Here is a 16669-nt window from a genome sequence, read left to right as displayed (position 1 = left end):
GATGTTGATGTCTACTTTTGGTACCCGCAATGTCCTGAAGCAAGCAAAGTGAATAGATTCTAGATGCTGCACCCAAAAGTTACGTGCCAGTCCATCTTATACCCAGTTCTCCCATAAACCCATAAGCTTCCTAAATGCATCTTGTATGGGACCTAACAATATTCCTGGCTGTGCTCTTTATGAACTGCAGAGTGAACTGGTACCTCACCCATGTGCCTTGTTTAATCACAGTCTCATCTCAAGCTTTGTCCCTACAGAATCTCACATTTCTATAGTCATCCATCTATACAACGGAGGAGCGAATTCAGACCCTGGGAAATATTGCCCCATTACCCTGAAAAGTCTTATAAGCAGAGCTATGGAACTAATCATCATGGATCTAATAAACAAGTATATAGTGAATCTCCAAACTATGGATCCCACACAGTTTAGTTTTGTGAAGATTAGGCCATGCCTGCTCAACTCGGTCAACTTCTTTTATTCAGTCAGCAGAGCTGTGGATGAAGGCAAGGTGGTTCCACACTAACTACCTTTTTCTGGACAAGGCCTTTAATAACATTCCCAACTCAGGACTCATAGAAAAACTTAACTAACCTCTGCAGCAACCGCCATATCAGTAGTTGTGTTGCAAACTGGCTCACATATACAAACCACAGTGTGACAGTAGGTGACTCAAAGTCAGACTGCCGACCAGTCATGAGTGTGGTCCCACAGGCATCGGTCTTGGATTCTATCTTTCCAGAAGTCTGGTCCAACAAGAAGGTACTCTGGCTGACAAAGTGCATAGAGGATTGTACGCTGATAGCCATTATAAACTACAAGTGATGTTGACATCCAACAGACAGGCCTCACTGAGACCAACGACTGGTGTCAGACCCACGACCTTAAGCTCAATGCCAATGTGTTGTCATTCCTTTTGGGTAAAAAAACCCATTTCCCATTAACTACCACAATGAACACACAAGGCATTATAACAGATCTGCGAACACAGGTTGACAGCAATCTCTCCTTTGACCACCACACTGCCACTATGGTCAGAAAGTCCTTCTATGTGGCACATCTCATTAATAAGGATTTTGCATCCAGGAAGAAAGAGTTCATGGTTTCCCTCTACTCTCCCCTCATTAGGACAATCATTGAGTACAGTGCCCAATTTGGCATGTACAACACTAGACACTTGCAACAACTGGAGGCCACAAAAGTACCTCAGAAAAAGAGTATCCTAGGCCTTAAACACTTGTCCTTTATGGACAGTCAAAGTCATAATATTCTCTGTCTCATATCTCCAACTTAGAGGTGATCTCTGCTTGCCTTATCAAGCCATATCTGACCCAGCCATGTTAGAAATGCTACATTAATAGAATTTGCAATCCATCTGCACCATACACTCAAGAATCTTCAACCTCATTTACCACAATTAACAGAACAGGATGGTGGGACAGGCTCATAATCCAGAGACTGCCCATGCTATGGAACACATTTCCCACACATGTCAAACAGAACACCTCAGTGGACCTCTTCAAGAGAAATCTTGAGTTGATGCTGAAATAGAAAATTCACCTAGGGGAATCACAAGAAGGCGATCCTCAACCACCATACTACCAAGGTGCTGGACCATTTACACAGACCCATCAGCAAGTGTCTATAGCTACCCCTCTAGAATGGCAGGAGTGTGCAAGAATGTATGCGCTATGCCCACAATACTGGACTCAGGTTCATTCATCTTGTATTTCCCGGTAAATAACTGTGAGCAAATTATATGTGTTAGTAGTTGATGACATAATACATGGCAGTGTAAAACAGTACATATGTCTCAATATCTCTGCTAACACCAACCATGTAACACAAGCAGCACAGACAGCAATAGTTACAGTATTCTCCTATCTTTCCCCGGGTCTGTATTACAAATGCAAAGTTACTGACCTTCCAATACCTTATGGTCGACACCATGTGATCGAAGTTCAGTAACTTAGATTACGTAATAGAAAAATGAGCGGAAACAAAAGTAAGTGCTATAAGCAGGGGGTAAGCACCCCTGCAACCCCCCACACCCCTCACTACTTAAATAAACCAATTCCAACATCACGCTACAGTGTAGGAAACGGAAATTATTCATTTCCTCAATATATTGCACTGAAGTCCACATTACGAGACCAACAGGTGAGTGGAGGACAGCCACTGTTATCCTTTTAAACAATAGTGCAACATCCACCGATCGTGGAAATGATCGATCCATCAAATATTACTAGCTTGATCTGCAAGACCATGGAACTCATCAGGAACCTCATTAACAAGGTTACTGTCTTTCTCAAAACACTTTATTACACAGTTTTCCTTCATCTAGGCGAGGTCATGTCTGCTAAATTTGGCCGAGTTCTTTCAGTCAACAAAGCCATGGATGAGGCGAAGACGGTGCACACAGACTACCTTTACCGAGCAAAAGCCTTTGACACTATTCCCCACTCAGCCATAACAGACACTCTCTCTCAACCAGGCATCAATCCCTAGTCATGTGGACATCCTCCACGAGTCTGTCACTCAGAGAAATGACTGGTGCAACAAACATGTCCTCAAGATCAATACCAGAAAAAAAAAAATCTTCAAGTTTGGCAAGAGTGATGTCCCCATAAATTATCACATTAATAACAATGTCCTAATCACGCAATCATTTGTGAGGGATTTTGGAACCCAGGTTGATAGCAACTTTACTTTTCACCACAGTAATGCTTCCATGGTAACCAAAGCCTTCTACATGGCCCACCTCAGAAGTAAGGGTATCTCATTCTGGGACAATGACATCATAGCATACCTGTATTCTTACCTTATAAGCCCCATTATGGAGTACAACTCACCTTTCAGCATGTACCTTGCAAAGCACATGCAGCAGCTGGAGAGACCACAGTTTACTCATCAGGACAATCGAGGGCCTCAAAACATCTTACATATAGACATAGGCTAAAAGCCCAATCACTGTACTCAGTTTCATAATGACTCCTCAGAGGTGACCTCTATCATACCAGGTGATCATGGACCACACCTTTATGGGACTTGCTGCATATCTGCAAGATAAGCTCCAATCGAGTAACCTGCAGGCATTGCCTCAACTTGGTCTGAGATATCAACAAGACTTGTTGTTGGGACATAATTGTGCCCCAAAGACTCCCTCCTCTATGGAACAGGCTAACTTTACACATCAGAGTACCCCTTTAGCCTTTTGCAACCACAACCTGGATACCTGGGTGGAAAACAGAAAGTGGACTCCTGGGATTACACCTGTGTCCCAGCTTGTCAGGGGGCATTGGGTCATTTGTCTAAACCTGGGCTAAACTCTTGGCTAGGGTTATAAGTGCCTCAGGACCAATATCCCGGTAACATGCTATTATCCTACTATGCACTCACTTGTTAAATTTGTGTGTGTGTGTGTGTGTATATATATATATATATATATATATATATATATATATATATATATATATATATATATATATATATATATATACACACACACACACACATTAATTTATTTGACATTTGTTAACCGCGTTTGTCCAACTGCGCTTATGGCCCATTTTGAGTGTAGACTGAAGTAGAAAAGCTCCATTAGTACATTTTTAAACAAGTACAATTTTAAATGAATACAGATATAACAGCAGTTCGAGCAAAAACGTTTCACATATTAGGTTACATGCATACAGTTAAAGTTCCATTAAAAAAAATAAGCTAAGTAACATAATTTTACATTGATATAGTTTAATTGGTCAACAAAATGACTTTTTGGTTTGGATAACATTATGCAAATGCATGGTTGACACATTGCAGACACAGGTGTAATGAGGTACTAAGTATGGTCCTTTTGAGGGTACATAAAGGGAAGGAAGACTAGGTGCGTTTCTGGCAAGGGCAGGTGCTGCAACTGAGAAAAAAAGCTTTTAGTTCATTTTTAAAGTGTGAGGTGTGGGAGAATGAACACAAGTCAAGGGGAAGTTTGTTCCAAGCATGGGTGTATATTATATATATATATATATATATATATATATATATATATATATATATATATATATATACATACATACACACACATACATACACAGATTTTATATATGTATGTATATATATATATATATATATATATATGTATATAGAGAAAGAGAGAGAGAAAAACATTTAAAACAAAGCGATGTATTTATAAAAAGTAAATTTTGCAGGGGCAAACCTAAAAATCAGCTGATAGCGCTGGGAAAGGCCATGGGTTCATCCAAATGAAAGGGTGCAAGAGTTAAAATTTTGACTTTAAACTACTTATCTGTAACTGAAAAGTAAAGTCAAGCCAGGAAATGCACACTTTCCCCTTGCCAACAATGCATAAAGCCTGATCATTTTTGCAGATAAGACACCTTGTATGTGTCTTAGCATCTACAGGTGGCTAACTTGTGAAGCCAGATGAATAACAAAGACTGCTGTTTAGAACAACAAAGGACAAGTTGAGTTAACAGGTATCATGCTGGGGAGAGGAGACATCAGGACTCCTCCAAGTTGAATTGACAGTTCATCCACAAAAGCTAAAGGTGGTGTTATGCATATTCATGTGAACTCCAAGTCTGCCATTGTCTTAAAGACATTTACAAAATGCAAACTATTACATCAGATGACTCAGAGGTAACACTTAGGACATTATTGTTTTAATATACAGATACAAAGTAATATTCTAATCATGCTTGTTTTACAATACATTCTCTTCCACTGTCATACTGAACAGCCATTTTTTCCACAAGGCGATGTGGCCTTATGTGAGATCCAAAACTGATGTATAGGCGCATTAGCCATCGTGGAAAATAGAAGGCAAAAAAAGCAAAAAAGAGAACTCTTCATAGAAACACACACACATTTTATATATATATTGTTAAATACCACTGTCTTTCTAGTTGCCCGCCTCTTATGTTAATCTGACCATATATCTCATTTCTCTCTACTTTCACTGGCTTATGTGAGTAATCACAAAATCATCATTTTTGAAATCCCACCCCTTCAATTATTTAAATTTATTGGCCATCCTACAGTATTTCATAGTACCAAAATATAAAAGTGACCACCCCTTTCAGTCCATCTTGCCATTTTAAAAATAGTAACTCTCCACTAAACCTTAACTTTTTAAACAGGTAAAACTCAAGTTGCCTACTTTCACATCTAACTTCTCTAGTGCACACTGCAGAGTGCATTCTTTTCAATCTTACCTTTAAGCATCCCTGTGACTAGCATTTTCTCTAATACCTGCTGGAAAGCACTAGAAAGCCTTAAACTCATACAAACACTGAACTCTCCTTGTTAACAAGGAGAAATTAGTAGGCACTAAACAGCCTATTATTGCAAAGTACCTTAATAAGGAAACAGCTCCTATACTTTACAAAGAAAAAAAAAAAAGGCCCCAAACCAGGCATGTCCAAGGGTCAGCTTCCAGTGATTTCTCCTGTCCACCTGGTGAATCTGGGCATACTGGGGCAATGCAGCAATTGCCTCATGTACACAGACAACCCTCTCCTCCTACCACCCAACACTACAACCTGTGAGAGCTGCACTTACATAGCCAAAATGGAAGCAAAGCTCTCTCCACCCAAGATTGTGCTAAACAGTCAAGAGGAGAAGGTTAACACCCACACTACTCCTCAAGCAACACATAGCCCTTCTAAACCCGCACCACCAACACCCACATATAGCAACACTAAATCCACATATGCAGAGGCCCTTAACTGTAACCTGCCCAAGCAACAAAGACCTCTGAAGCTGAAACGCAAACAAACACCAATCACGACTAATGGGTCACATAGTTCACAACACCAGTGTGCCACCCAGCAACAGCCCCTAAGGCAAGACAATGTACCTAACACTTTAGTCATAGGTGACTCTATAGTCCGGCACACTGATGTCCCTCTCACCAGGTTGAATAAGGAGAAAATTACAGTCAGCTGCCTGTCGGGTGCCAGGATCCGCCACATAACGCATGCACTCAAGTCACTCCACAACAAGTACAGATATGACTCTGTCATTGTCCATGTTGGAGTGAATGACTTGAGACGTACCTCCCTGGACTACATGAAAAGAGACATGGAAGAGCTCTCGGATCATGTGGCCCAGGCAGGTATCCTAGCCCTGAGTAGCATCCTGCCTTCGCCCATAATGATACCACAATATAAGGATAAAATGATTGACTTCAACAATTGGCTAAGGTAATGGTGTCATTCAAAGGGGATCCAGTATTTGTCTGCCTGGGATGACATGATTGACAGACCACGATGCTTTGCCAGCGATGGTCTGCACCTGTCGTCCCTGGGATTCAGGTTACTGGCTAAGGCTCTTGCCACCCCTATAGTGCCTTTTTTAGGCAAACGCCAAAGGACAAAACCACCACCGTAACAGGTACAAGCATGCAAAATCTGAAGGTAATGCTACTCAATGCTAGAAGTCTAAACCTCAAAATGCACTCTCTCGAGGCACTCCTAAAAATGGAGAACATCGATATCTGTGCAGTAACTGAGACCTGGTTCAAGGCTCCAGAAAGCACCCCTGCAATACCAGGCTACAACTCTTACCACACTTTTCGGCCACCAAACCAGGACCGAAACACTAAAGGTGGAGGAGTGTCAATATTCACCAAGGATATTCACACCACAAGGCTAGTTGGCCAACACAATGTGTCTGAAATTCTCCAAGTGCAACTAACACTAGGTAAGACTGCAATCCAAATTGTAGCTTGCTACAGATCCCCCACCATACCCCAAGATTCTCACTACACCTTTCTAAACATAATGGAAAATATTAAGATAGAACCAAACACCCTAATACTGGGTGATTTTAACTACCCTGCCATTAACTGGGAAAACTACTCATGTCCCAACACCTTTGCGCAACTGTTCTTGGAATTCATAAATTCCAACGCCTTGGATCTACTAATCCATAGTCCCACCAGGGGCTCCAATATTCTAGGCCTGGTCATTACCAACATGGGAAATCAATGCTCCATACCTATGCCCCCCCCCCTCGTTAGTCAGGTCTGACCATAAGCTAATCACCCCTAACATCCACATCCCACCCCCAACCACCAGTAAAGAAACCACCATAAAAAACTTCTCCAAAGCCAACTTCATGCTAATCAAGTCAGAAGTGACAAACTTCATGACACCCATGCAGATGGGAACTAAAGTTCAACTGCTGAATCCTACACTAAGGCACTGTACGAGCACATCAACTCATGCATAAATCATGCCATCCCAAATAGAACCAAAATGCTCTCATCCAAAAAAAGGAAGCCAATCTGGTGGTCCCCTGCCATAAACAAACTTTACAACAAAAGGAAGAAACTTTTGCAGAAAAGAGGAAAATCCCAGGATGCAAAAAACTCCCTTACTAGCCTCAGTAAGAAACTGAGACGCCTCATAAAATCCTCCAAAGCTAGTTACGAAAATAAAATTGCCAAAGATTCCCAAGACAACCACAAAGCATTCTATGACTATGTCAAGAATCTAAATGGCAATGCTCAGATCTGCTCTGAGCTAAAACAGAATGGCATTAAATATACTGATCCGAAGGATATTGCCAATATCCTGGCAGATCGATTCAGTGCCAACTTCACCCCCCCCCTCTCACCCCCTAAATGGCCCATCTCAATACCGGAAGATTGCCAAATTCCAGTAATAAAGGCCACACAGGTACAAAATGCACTCTCTAAAGCCAAGAATACAGCATCCATGGGACCAGATGACATCCCGGGCTGTGTACTACATGAACTACAATATGAACTGGCACCTCGCCTAAGTGTCATGTTTAATCATAGCCTCACCTCAGGTTTCGTGCCCACTGAGTGGTGCAGAGCTACAGTTATCCCAATCCACAAGGGGGGATCCACCTTGGATCCCGGAAACTACCGTCCCATCAGTCTGACAAGCCTTATCTGCAAGGCCATGGAGCGTATTATCATGGAACTTATAAACAAAGACATTGGCAACCTTCAAACACTGGACCCCACCCAGTTTGGGTTTGTGAAGGGCCGATCTTGTCTCCTGAACCTGATTGACTTCTTTGAATCAGTCTCCAGAGCCATGGATAAGGGTAAGGTGGTCCACACAGCCTATCTAGACCTTGCCAAGGCCTTTGACACCATCCCCCACTCTGGAATTATAGATAAACTTACTAAGTTGGGCATTAGTCCCTATGTCACCCAATGGGTTGCTAAATGGCTTACTGATAGAACCCACACTGTAAAAGTAGCCGACTCCAAATCCAGCTCCAGACAAGTGACAAGTGGAGTACCTCAGGGTTCAGTCCTGGGGCCGCTCTTGTTTGGCATCTACTTCTCTGAAGTACAGGTCAACACTAAGGGACTCTGGCTAACAAAGTTTGCAGATGACTGCAAACTGGGAGCCATTATTGAATCTCCAAATGATGTGGATACTCTACAAAAGGGCCTTACAGAAACAGATGCTTGGTGCCAGAGCCATGGGCTCAAGCTCAATGCCAAGAAATGTATTGTTATCCCCTTTGGGAAAAAACATGTATCCATGAATTACCATATAGGTGGCAGTACACTAAACACAGAAAGTGTGATAAGAGACTTAGGGACACAGGTGGACAGTGGTCTCACCTTCGATAACCACATCGCCACAACAGTCAGGAAATACTTCTATGTGGCACACCTCATCACGAAGGGCTTTTCATCCAGAAAAAAGGAGGTCATTGTCCCACTGTACTCATCCCTCATTAGACCCATTATAGAATACAACGCCCCATTTGGTATGTACTCTCAAGACATCTGCAACAACTGGAAATGCCACAGAAATACCTCAATAAAAGAATCACAGGCCTAAAGCAGATGCCCTACGCTGATCGCCTTAAAAAACTCCAGCTAAACTTGTCGCATATCATCTACTCAGAGGCGATCTCTGCTTAACATACAAGGCCATGTCAAACCCAGAGCTGTTGGACATGCTACACTTAAAGAAATCCCAATCCCTCAGAGCTACACGCTCCAGGGATCTAAACCTTGTCATCACAATAAACAAAACATGCTGGAGGGATAGGTTCCTGACCCAGAGACTCCCCAGACTTTGGAATAGATTGCCCATACATGTCAAGCAGAGTGCCTCTTTCGACCTCTTCAAGAGGAACCTTGACGATTGGATGGGAGAAAGGAAATTAACCCCAGGGATCACGTCAGTCGCCCTGCTAGACAGGGGTCCAGGAAAGTAAATAATGTGGGAAGAAATAGCCAGGGAATTGTTATGGCTAGGCTTGTATAGGCCCTAGGGCTGATAGCCTAGTACCAACCTATGAACCTATGATAATTGGCTAGGCTTAAAATGGCTTGCAAGGGCACTTAGCTTAGTACTAACCTATGAACCATGTGAAGGAAAATTCCTCTCTAACTGAAATTCAAGTGCAACTTGGACAATTGGATGGGAAACCTGAAATACATCCTTCATTTGGCACCCAGTTCTTTACATGGACACAGGTAGCCTGTAAATGATTAATCTGTCAGGCCTGTGCTCTCACTTCTAAAGGGTTTAAGAAATTGTCAAAAATGTTGAATGCCTGACTAGGCTTAAAAAGGCCCTTGAGGTCGTTAGCATAGTAAAGACCTATGCACCCATAAATGGATATATTAATCAGGGAAGTAATCGAGCAGGATATCGGGAACCTCCAAACACTGAACCCATATTGGTTTGGATTCATCAAGGGCAGGTCATGCAAACAGCCTGGTGCATGTTTTTTAAAAGGTCATCAAAGCAATAGATGAAGGTAAATGGTACACACAGTATACATCTACTTGGCCATAGCTTTTGGCACAATTTCTCATGTTGATATAGTAGAAATCTACATATGCTGGGAAAGAACAATTTAAAACTTAACTCAGTAGATAGATTGCCAAACTGTCCCACAAATAAAAACCAGGAAATCAAAATAGAGTACATTACCTCTACAAATAAACCAGTCACTATTGGAGTGACCAGGGTTCTGTGCTGGAGCATCTCCTTCTTGGCATCTATTTTACTGAATTATAAGCTACTACCAAAGGGCTCTGGCTGACTAAGCTTAGAGATGACTGCAAGATAGGAGCAGTCAATGAATCCCCAAGTGACTTAGCATGCTGCATAAACATTTCTCCCATGTAAGTAACTGCTCTGGCTGACTAAGCTTAGAGATGACAGCAAGATAGGAGCAGTCAATGAATCCCCAAGTGACTTAGCATCCTGCATAAACATTGCTCCCATGTAAGTAACTGATGACAAAATCATGGACTAAAAGTAGATACCAATGAATGTCTTATTGTATCGTTTGGGAAGCTATCCAGCCCCGGGAAGTACCACAATGAAAACATGACCCTAAGAATTGACCCAGTTGTTCAGGATTTGGGATTTTATATGGAGAGTGCCATCCCTTTTGTTGTAATTTCTTACTTCCTTCAATATTGCATAGTTTATAAACAATAGGGTAACTTCAAACAAATGGGAAACTTGTAATTCTCACCTAGTTTTGCACCTATATTTCTCACGGATAGGGGCAACAAGTAAATGTCCCACCATGTCTCTCCGCTCTGTCTACCTTTGGGTTACTCATATGAAAATGGATAAGGGGTAAAAAATACCACAGGAATGTAAGGCTAGACTTCTTAAAATCATCACAGATCAACAGCCTATGAACAGACATGTAGAGATCCTATAACATGCTACAGCAGAGCTATACAGACTGTTTAGTACCACTATGTCATAACAAATGCATAACAGCCACATACTTACCCTACAACATACTATGTCAGCACTATACAAACTGTGTACACATGTCCACATACAGCATATTTCATTAGCAGAATATCCATAGCACTATATTTGACAGCTTAACTAAGTACGTCTACTTTGTTAGCTTTCTACTGTTGAGTGAGTGCTGAAAATCAGTATTTCCATCAAGGGTGCTTAACAGCAATATCGCTTTTTCCAGGAGCTAAAAACTTAAGGCCAACTGTGTCTCCACACAACAGTCTTGTGTACCTCAAAGCAATCACAATCTTATATAGTGTATGTGACATTTTATAATTGTTAATCTTCGCTTCAGACACCCATGCAGATGGACAGAGGTACAACTGCTGAATCCTACACAAATGCACTTTATAATCACTTACACGAGTGCATGCATCGTGCTATCCCTAACAGAACCAAGATGCTATCCTCCCAAAAAAGGAAGCCAATCTGGTGGTCCCCTGCCATAAACAAACTCTGCTACAGAAAAAATAAACTGTTGAAAAATAAATAAATAAATAAATAAATAAATAAAAAGAGTAAAATCCCATGATTGGAGGCCCCCCCCCTGACAGTCAGCCTCAGTAAGAAGCTGCGATCAAAGTCCTCCAAAGCTAGTTAAGAAACAAAAACGCCACTGATTCTAAGGACAACCACAGTGCATTTGATAGCTATGTCAAGAATTTCAATGGCAACACTCAGATCTGCTCTGAGTTACAGCAGAGTGGCACTAAATAAACAGAACCAACTGATATTGCCAACATCTTGGCAGTCTGGTTCAGTGCTAAAGTTATACCTCTCTCACCCCTAAAAGGGACCATCTCCATACCGGAAGAAAGCAAAGTTCCTGTAATCACGGCTGCACAGGTTAAAAATACTCTCCAAAGCCAAGAACGGAGCATCCATGGAACCGGACTACATCCCTGGCTGCGTTCTACAAGAACTAAAGAATGAACTGGCACCCCACCTAAGCACCATGTTCAATCATAGGCTCACCTCAGGCTTTGTGTCCACTGAATGGCACACAGCGATGGTTATCCCACTCCACAAAAGGGGGAGACACCACAAACCCAGGGTAGTACCGCCGCATTATCCTAACTAGCCTGGTCTGCAAGGCCATGAAACGTATCATCATGGAACTTATTAACAAAGACATAGGTAAACTTCAAACTCTACACCCCACCCAGTTCGTGTTTGTAAAAGGCAGATCATGTCTCCTAAACCTAATAGACTTCTCTGAGGCAGTCACCAAAGCCACAGATGAGGGTAAGGTGGTTCACACAACCTATCTGCATCTTGGCAAGGCTGGACACCATCACCCACTCTGGAATTATAGATAAACTGACTAAACTAGGTATAAATCCCTATGTGACAAGATGGGTCACTAAACTCATGGCCTCAAGCTCCATGCCAAAAGTGCATTGGCATCCCTTTTGGTAAAAACTCTGTAGCCATGAACTACCACATAGGTGGTAGTCTACTTAACAGCAAAAGTGTGATAGGAGACCTTGGGACACAGGTGGACATTAGTCTCTCCTTTGATAATCACATCAGCACAGTACTCAGGAAATCCTTCTACATGGCACACCACATCATAAAAGGTTTCTCATGCAAGAAAAAAATGAGGTAATTGTTCCCCCGTACTCATCATTCATTAGACCCATTAGAGAGTACAGCACCCCTTTTGATATGTCCCCACAAGACATCTACAACAACTGGAAAGGCCACAGAAATGTCTCAAACAAAGAGAATTACGAGCCTCAAAATGATGCCCTACGCAGACAGTCTAAAAAAACTCCAGCTTTACTCTGTCACATATCCCCTAGAGGTGATCTCTGCCTAACACACAAAGCTATGTCAAACCCAGAGCTGTTAGACATGCTTCACTTAAAGAAATCACAATCACTCCGATCTGCATAATCTAGAGACGTAAACCTTGTCACCACAATAAACAGAACATGATGGAGGGATAGATTCCTGTCCCAGAGATGTCCCATACTATGGAATGCACTACCTGTCTATATATCAAACAAAGCTCCTCATTAGCAGTCTTCAAGAAAAATCTTGATGAATGGATGGGAAATAGGAAATTCACCCTCTGTGGCTCTGCTAGACAGGGGCACAGGAAAACAATTTGCTTGGGTGGCGAAAGCCAGGGAACCTTTTTGGTTAAGGCTTATAAAGCCCCCAGGGCCAATAGCCTAGTACCTACCTATGAACCTATGCTATGTAGTCTTTATCTTTTACTGTACACTATTTTACTGAATTCAGACCTTACAAGAATATCCAAAAATTATGCTGTATAATATTTTAACTAGGATTTTGATTTTATACAGCCTTGTTAACATTCACCTATGTGAACATTCAACGAAAGGGATGTTTTGATCATAAATTAAAAAAAAGCAGTACTACATATAAAAAACAAATAGTAGGAAACTGAGGTGCTGACGACTAACCTACAAGGCACTTTTGATACCAGCTCCCACAAATACATCCAGGCCACACTCATATACAGTATGTAATAATTTATTGTGGAGTGCTTTCACTTAGACTTCTTCATACTAATAATAAACATTCATTACCCGCCCTTACATATACTCTTGTAAACTAATTAAGCAGATTACTGCCCTTACATATAGTCCATTAAAATAATTGATTAACCAGATTACATCACTTCCTATATACCATAGAAAATACAAATAACATTTATACATTGAAACTAAAAGTATGTAATTGATTATATGCACTTAACTACAATGGTTTATACACTGCTCATCTAACACGTATACACCAAATGCGCATGTAAAAGTCATTTGAAACCAAAATTGTTTACAGTTTTGCTACTCATACTTGAAAAATAGGACCCAATGATAGTTGTTTACTGAGACATTACAGAGTTCCCGCATGGAGTCTTACTTGCCAAGCTAATCTGCGGTATTCTAAATATAGTAGATCAGTGACAAAGTGTGAAATTAATTATCAGTGCAACCCTTGTAGATAATGTTAACACTTGACCAAAACTTATATCAGAGGTTGATTATGTAGGATAGTTGAATACTGTCGGACTCCATTTTGGGCAGTAAAGAAAGACACACTAGGTGCAGGTTGTTTGTCTTTTGCCGGTTAGGGGTCGCCACAGCTGAACTCTGGTCTGTTAATGATTGGCAGTCGATTTTTATTGTTCCAAGTAGCCAGCCCGACGCACAACTGTCAGCGAAGGCACACCCATTCACGCATGTCTTTCGGAGGCCACTCAACCGTGGGGAGGACATGCAGACTGCACACAGAAGGCACTCCAGCTTAGACTGGAACAGGAGAACCTCTTGCTGTAAGGCAACAACTCTACCACTGTACCACCACAGCAGGTAAATTGACTAAAAGAGAAACAGACACAAACACATACAGACACACACTGCTACATTTTAAATTGTAGAATGCTTAATCATGGAATCAACATTATGTTACTATCCCAAGTACTGAATGAACAGTCACCGACCAGGTGTTGCATTGCAATCGCACAATTTAACATTATGTCTACAGGACATATAAAATTAACTGCATGCAGAATATAGTAAGTCATTATTTTTCAATAAAGGGTCTAATCTGGATTTTTTCCAGCAAAATCTGATATTTCTGCAAAACATGTACCACCTTGGGCATTTAAAAAGTGGCAATGCTACTGCAAATTATTTGTTAATTTATTTAAGACCACAAGGTACAAAGCAAAAAAAAAAAAAATGCTTAACTTAGCGTGCAAATGAACCATGTTTTCTGTGATTACGCATACTTTCAAGAGTTGCATGCCAATTACAAGGTATGTACACGGGACAAGTAATTCACCACGACTTCACAGTGTTTTTAAAGCTCTAAATACATAATAAAATTGTCACTTTGTTACAAAGTACACCACCTGTAAGCAGTACAAGTCAACAAGTACACTTATCACTAGAACAGTGGATCAGTCTGAACCCGGCGCCCCGAACTACTCACTCATTCCAGCCATACCAAGTCAAAGTCTTAATACAACAAACTGCAATAATCTAATATAAAACTTGCCAAAAATATAAGGCAGAACTATGGAAATATGCACAGTTGAATGTATGCATCACAACTTACAATACCTCATAAAAAAATAAAAAAAAAAACAATACACAATCCGACACCATTATAATTTTTTTAAATGGTCATTTAAACAACAGTTACAAGGAAAACGTACAGTCAGCTAAGGAATCAAAGAAACGCTTACATGAACGATATGATATGAAAGGCAGATCGTTACATGTAAAATTATACGATTCCCGGTTAAAGTTTTTAACAAATACAGCAGCAACTACTGCTTACAACTCTTATCATCACATTTAAAATGTAAAGAAAAACAGAACGAACATATGTAAACAGCAACATACCTGAAATGAAGAAAAGCAATTAATTTCCAACAGCAAAACTAAATCCACAGTTGGAAGCTGGAATAGTCCGTCGAGAAAACAGATGCTGCCAGCAACTTCAGAGAAACTAATAGTTCCTGCTGTTGCACGGCATTTGTATTACAGGTGCAGGATGAGTTCAAAGGAACTCTTGAATATTTAATTGAAATGGGCGTTTTTTTTGGCGTAAGGCCGGAAAAGGGCTGTCCTTGACCATTCCCTTAGAAAAACAGAAAGTAAACCAAGGGCGTTATTACTCATGCATTACATCGCCCACACCTTGTGTACAGAGGCGCGAGACAGTTTACAGGCAGGAAAATGGATCCCAGTAACGAAGCTGCAGGCAAGGGGACTGAGGGAAGCAGTAAAAACTTTTTTTTTTGTCCAGTACTAGTTTTACATGATGCCAATGTGAAAAGATAGGGAAGAAAGAGATGAAGGAAATGAGGAATCATATAGAGAAGCACGTAGTGTTCCTTTAACGGAATATTATGAACATTGGCTACCACTGAGCAGAAAATTTCCTTTAACTGTTATTCTGTTGTTGACAGGTTGGGAAGAACAACTTTAGACCTCCACCCATGGTTGAATCCAGTGTTGTGAGAATAGAGCCAAAGAATCCACCACCTCCAATTAATTTCCAGGTAATGACTTTGTAGTGGATAACATTTTTGAAAGGATGTTATTTTTGAGAGAGAAATCTGTACTGCAAGTATTAAAATGAGGTACTTTACCAAAAATGCAGTGAAAGCTAACATGAGCTGTCATGATAGTGGTACTGTTCATTTTTGACTGTTTTTTCCAGTGTTGGTATGATGGAGACTGTCTTGATCCAACATGAGGAATAGCATCTGACTTTTAGAGGCTGCTAGTGTGTGGACGTGGCCTGGGCTTACCACTGTTAAATACTGGTTGCCTCTACAAGTGCTGAGAACAAGCACTGCATTTGTCATCCGTGTACAGAGTTTGTGATAACTGGAAATAAATTAACCAGGCAAAGACTGCAACCAACAGACAGTCCATAAAGGATGAAGGTGCTGTGAATACTAGAGTCATAGGAATCATAGGAAATACAGGACTGTTGGATCAGAGGCCACGTGTGTATTTCCAATAATCACTTTTGGGTTCAACCACCCTTTTCAAGGAGGGCAAGCCCTGCAAGTCCTGGAATATACTTAGGGTACGCATCCAATTGCCCGTGCAATGTTTGAAGACCAGCAGGAAACTGCACTATGTGACAAGTGAGAGTAGTCTGTTCTAGAGCAAGGAGAGTTGCTGTTTGACACTCCCAGCTCTCCATTTAGTTTTATTTATTTCCTGATGTAAATTGTGATTTCTTGTTCTAGTGTTGGTTGTCCTGTTTGACACATCGAGAAGATGATGGGATCTGTAAGGGCACAGAAAGCAAGGCATAGGTTCCCCTCAAGAGTCTGCATGACCCTGAATGTAGGGAGAGTGACTGCC

General features: G+C 41.1%; 1 protein-coding gene across 4 annotated transcripts in view; it reads left to right on the top strand.

Moving 5' to 3' along the window:
* The window catches only part of DIMT1 (DIM1 rRNA methyltransferase and ribosome maturation factor), a 624336-nt gene that overhangs the window by 250202 nt on the left and 357465 nt on the right, over positions 1 to 16669 (top strand). For 3 of the 4 annotated variants that reach the window (XM_044063821.1, XM_044063820.1, XR_006363830.1), the window contains one exon: positions 15757 to 15849. The exons of the other annotated variant lie outside the window; for it this stretch is intronic. In XM_044063821.1, the coding sequence (XP_043919756.1) occupies positions 15757 to 15849 (93 nt within the window). The remainder of the gene's footprint in view (positions 1 to 15756; positions 15850 to 16669) is intronic. 4 annotated transcript variants of the gene reach the window in all.

Source organism: Protopterus annectens, chromosome 2.part2 (genome assembly GCF_019279795.1).
Source record: "Protopterus annectens isolate FY-2018-M chromosome 2.part2, PAN1.0, whole genome shotgun sequence".
In the NCBI taxonomy this organism is placed as follows: domain Eukaryota; kingdom Metazoa; phylum Chordata; order Ceratodontiformes; family Protopteridae; genus Protopterus; species Protopterus annectens.
The sequence above is the reverse complement of the archived record's forward strand: the minus strand, read 5'-3'. Positions and strand labels throughout refer to the sequence as shown.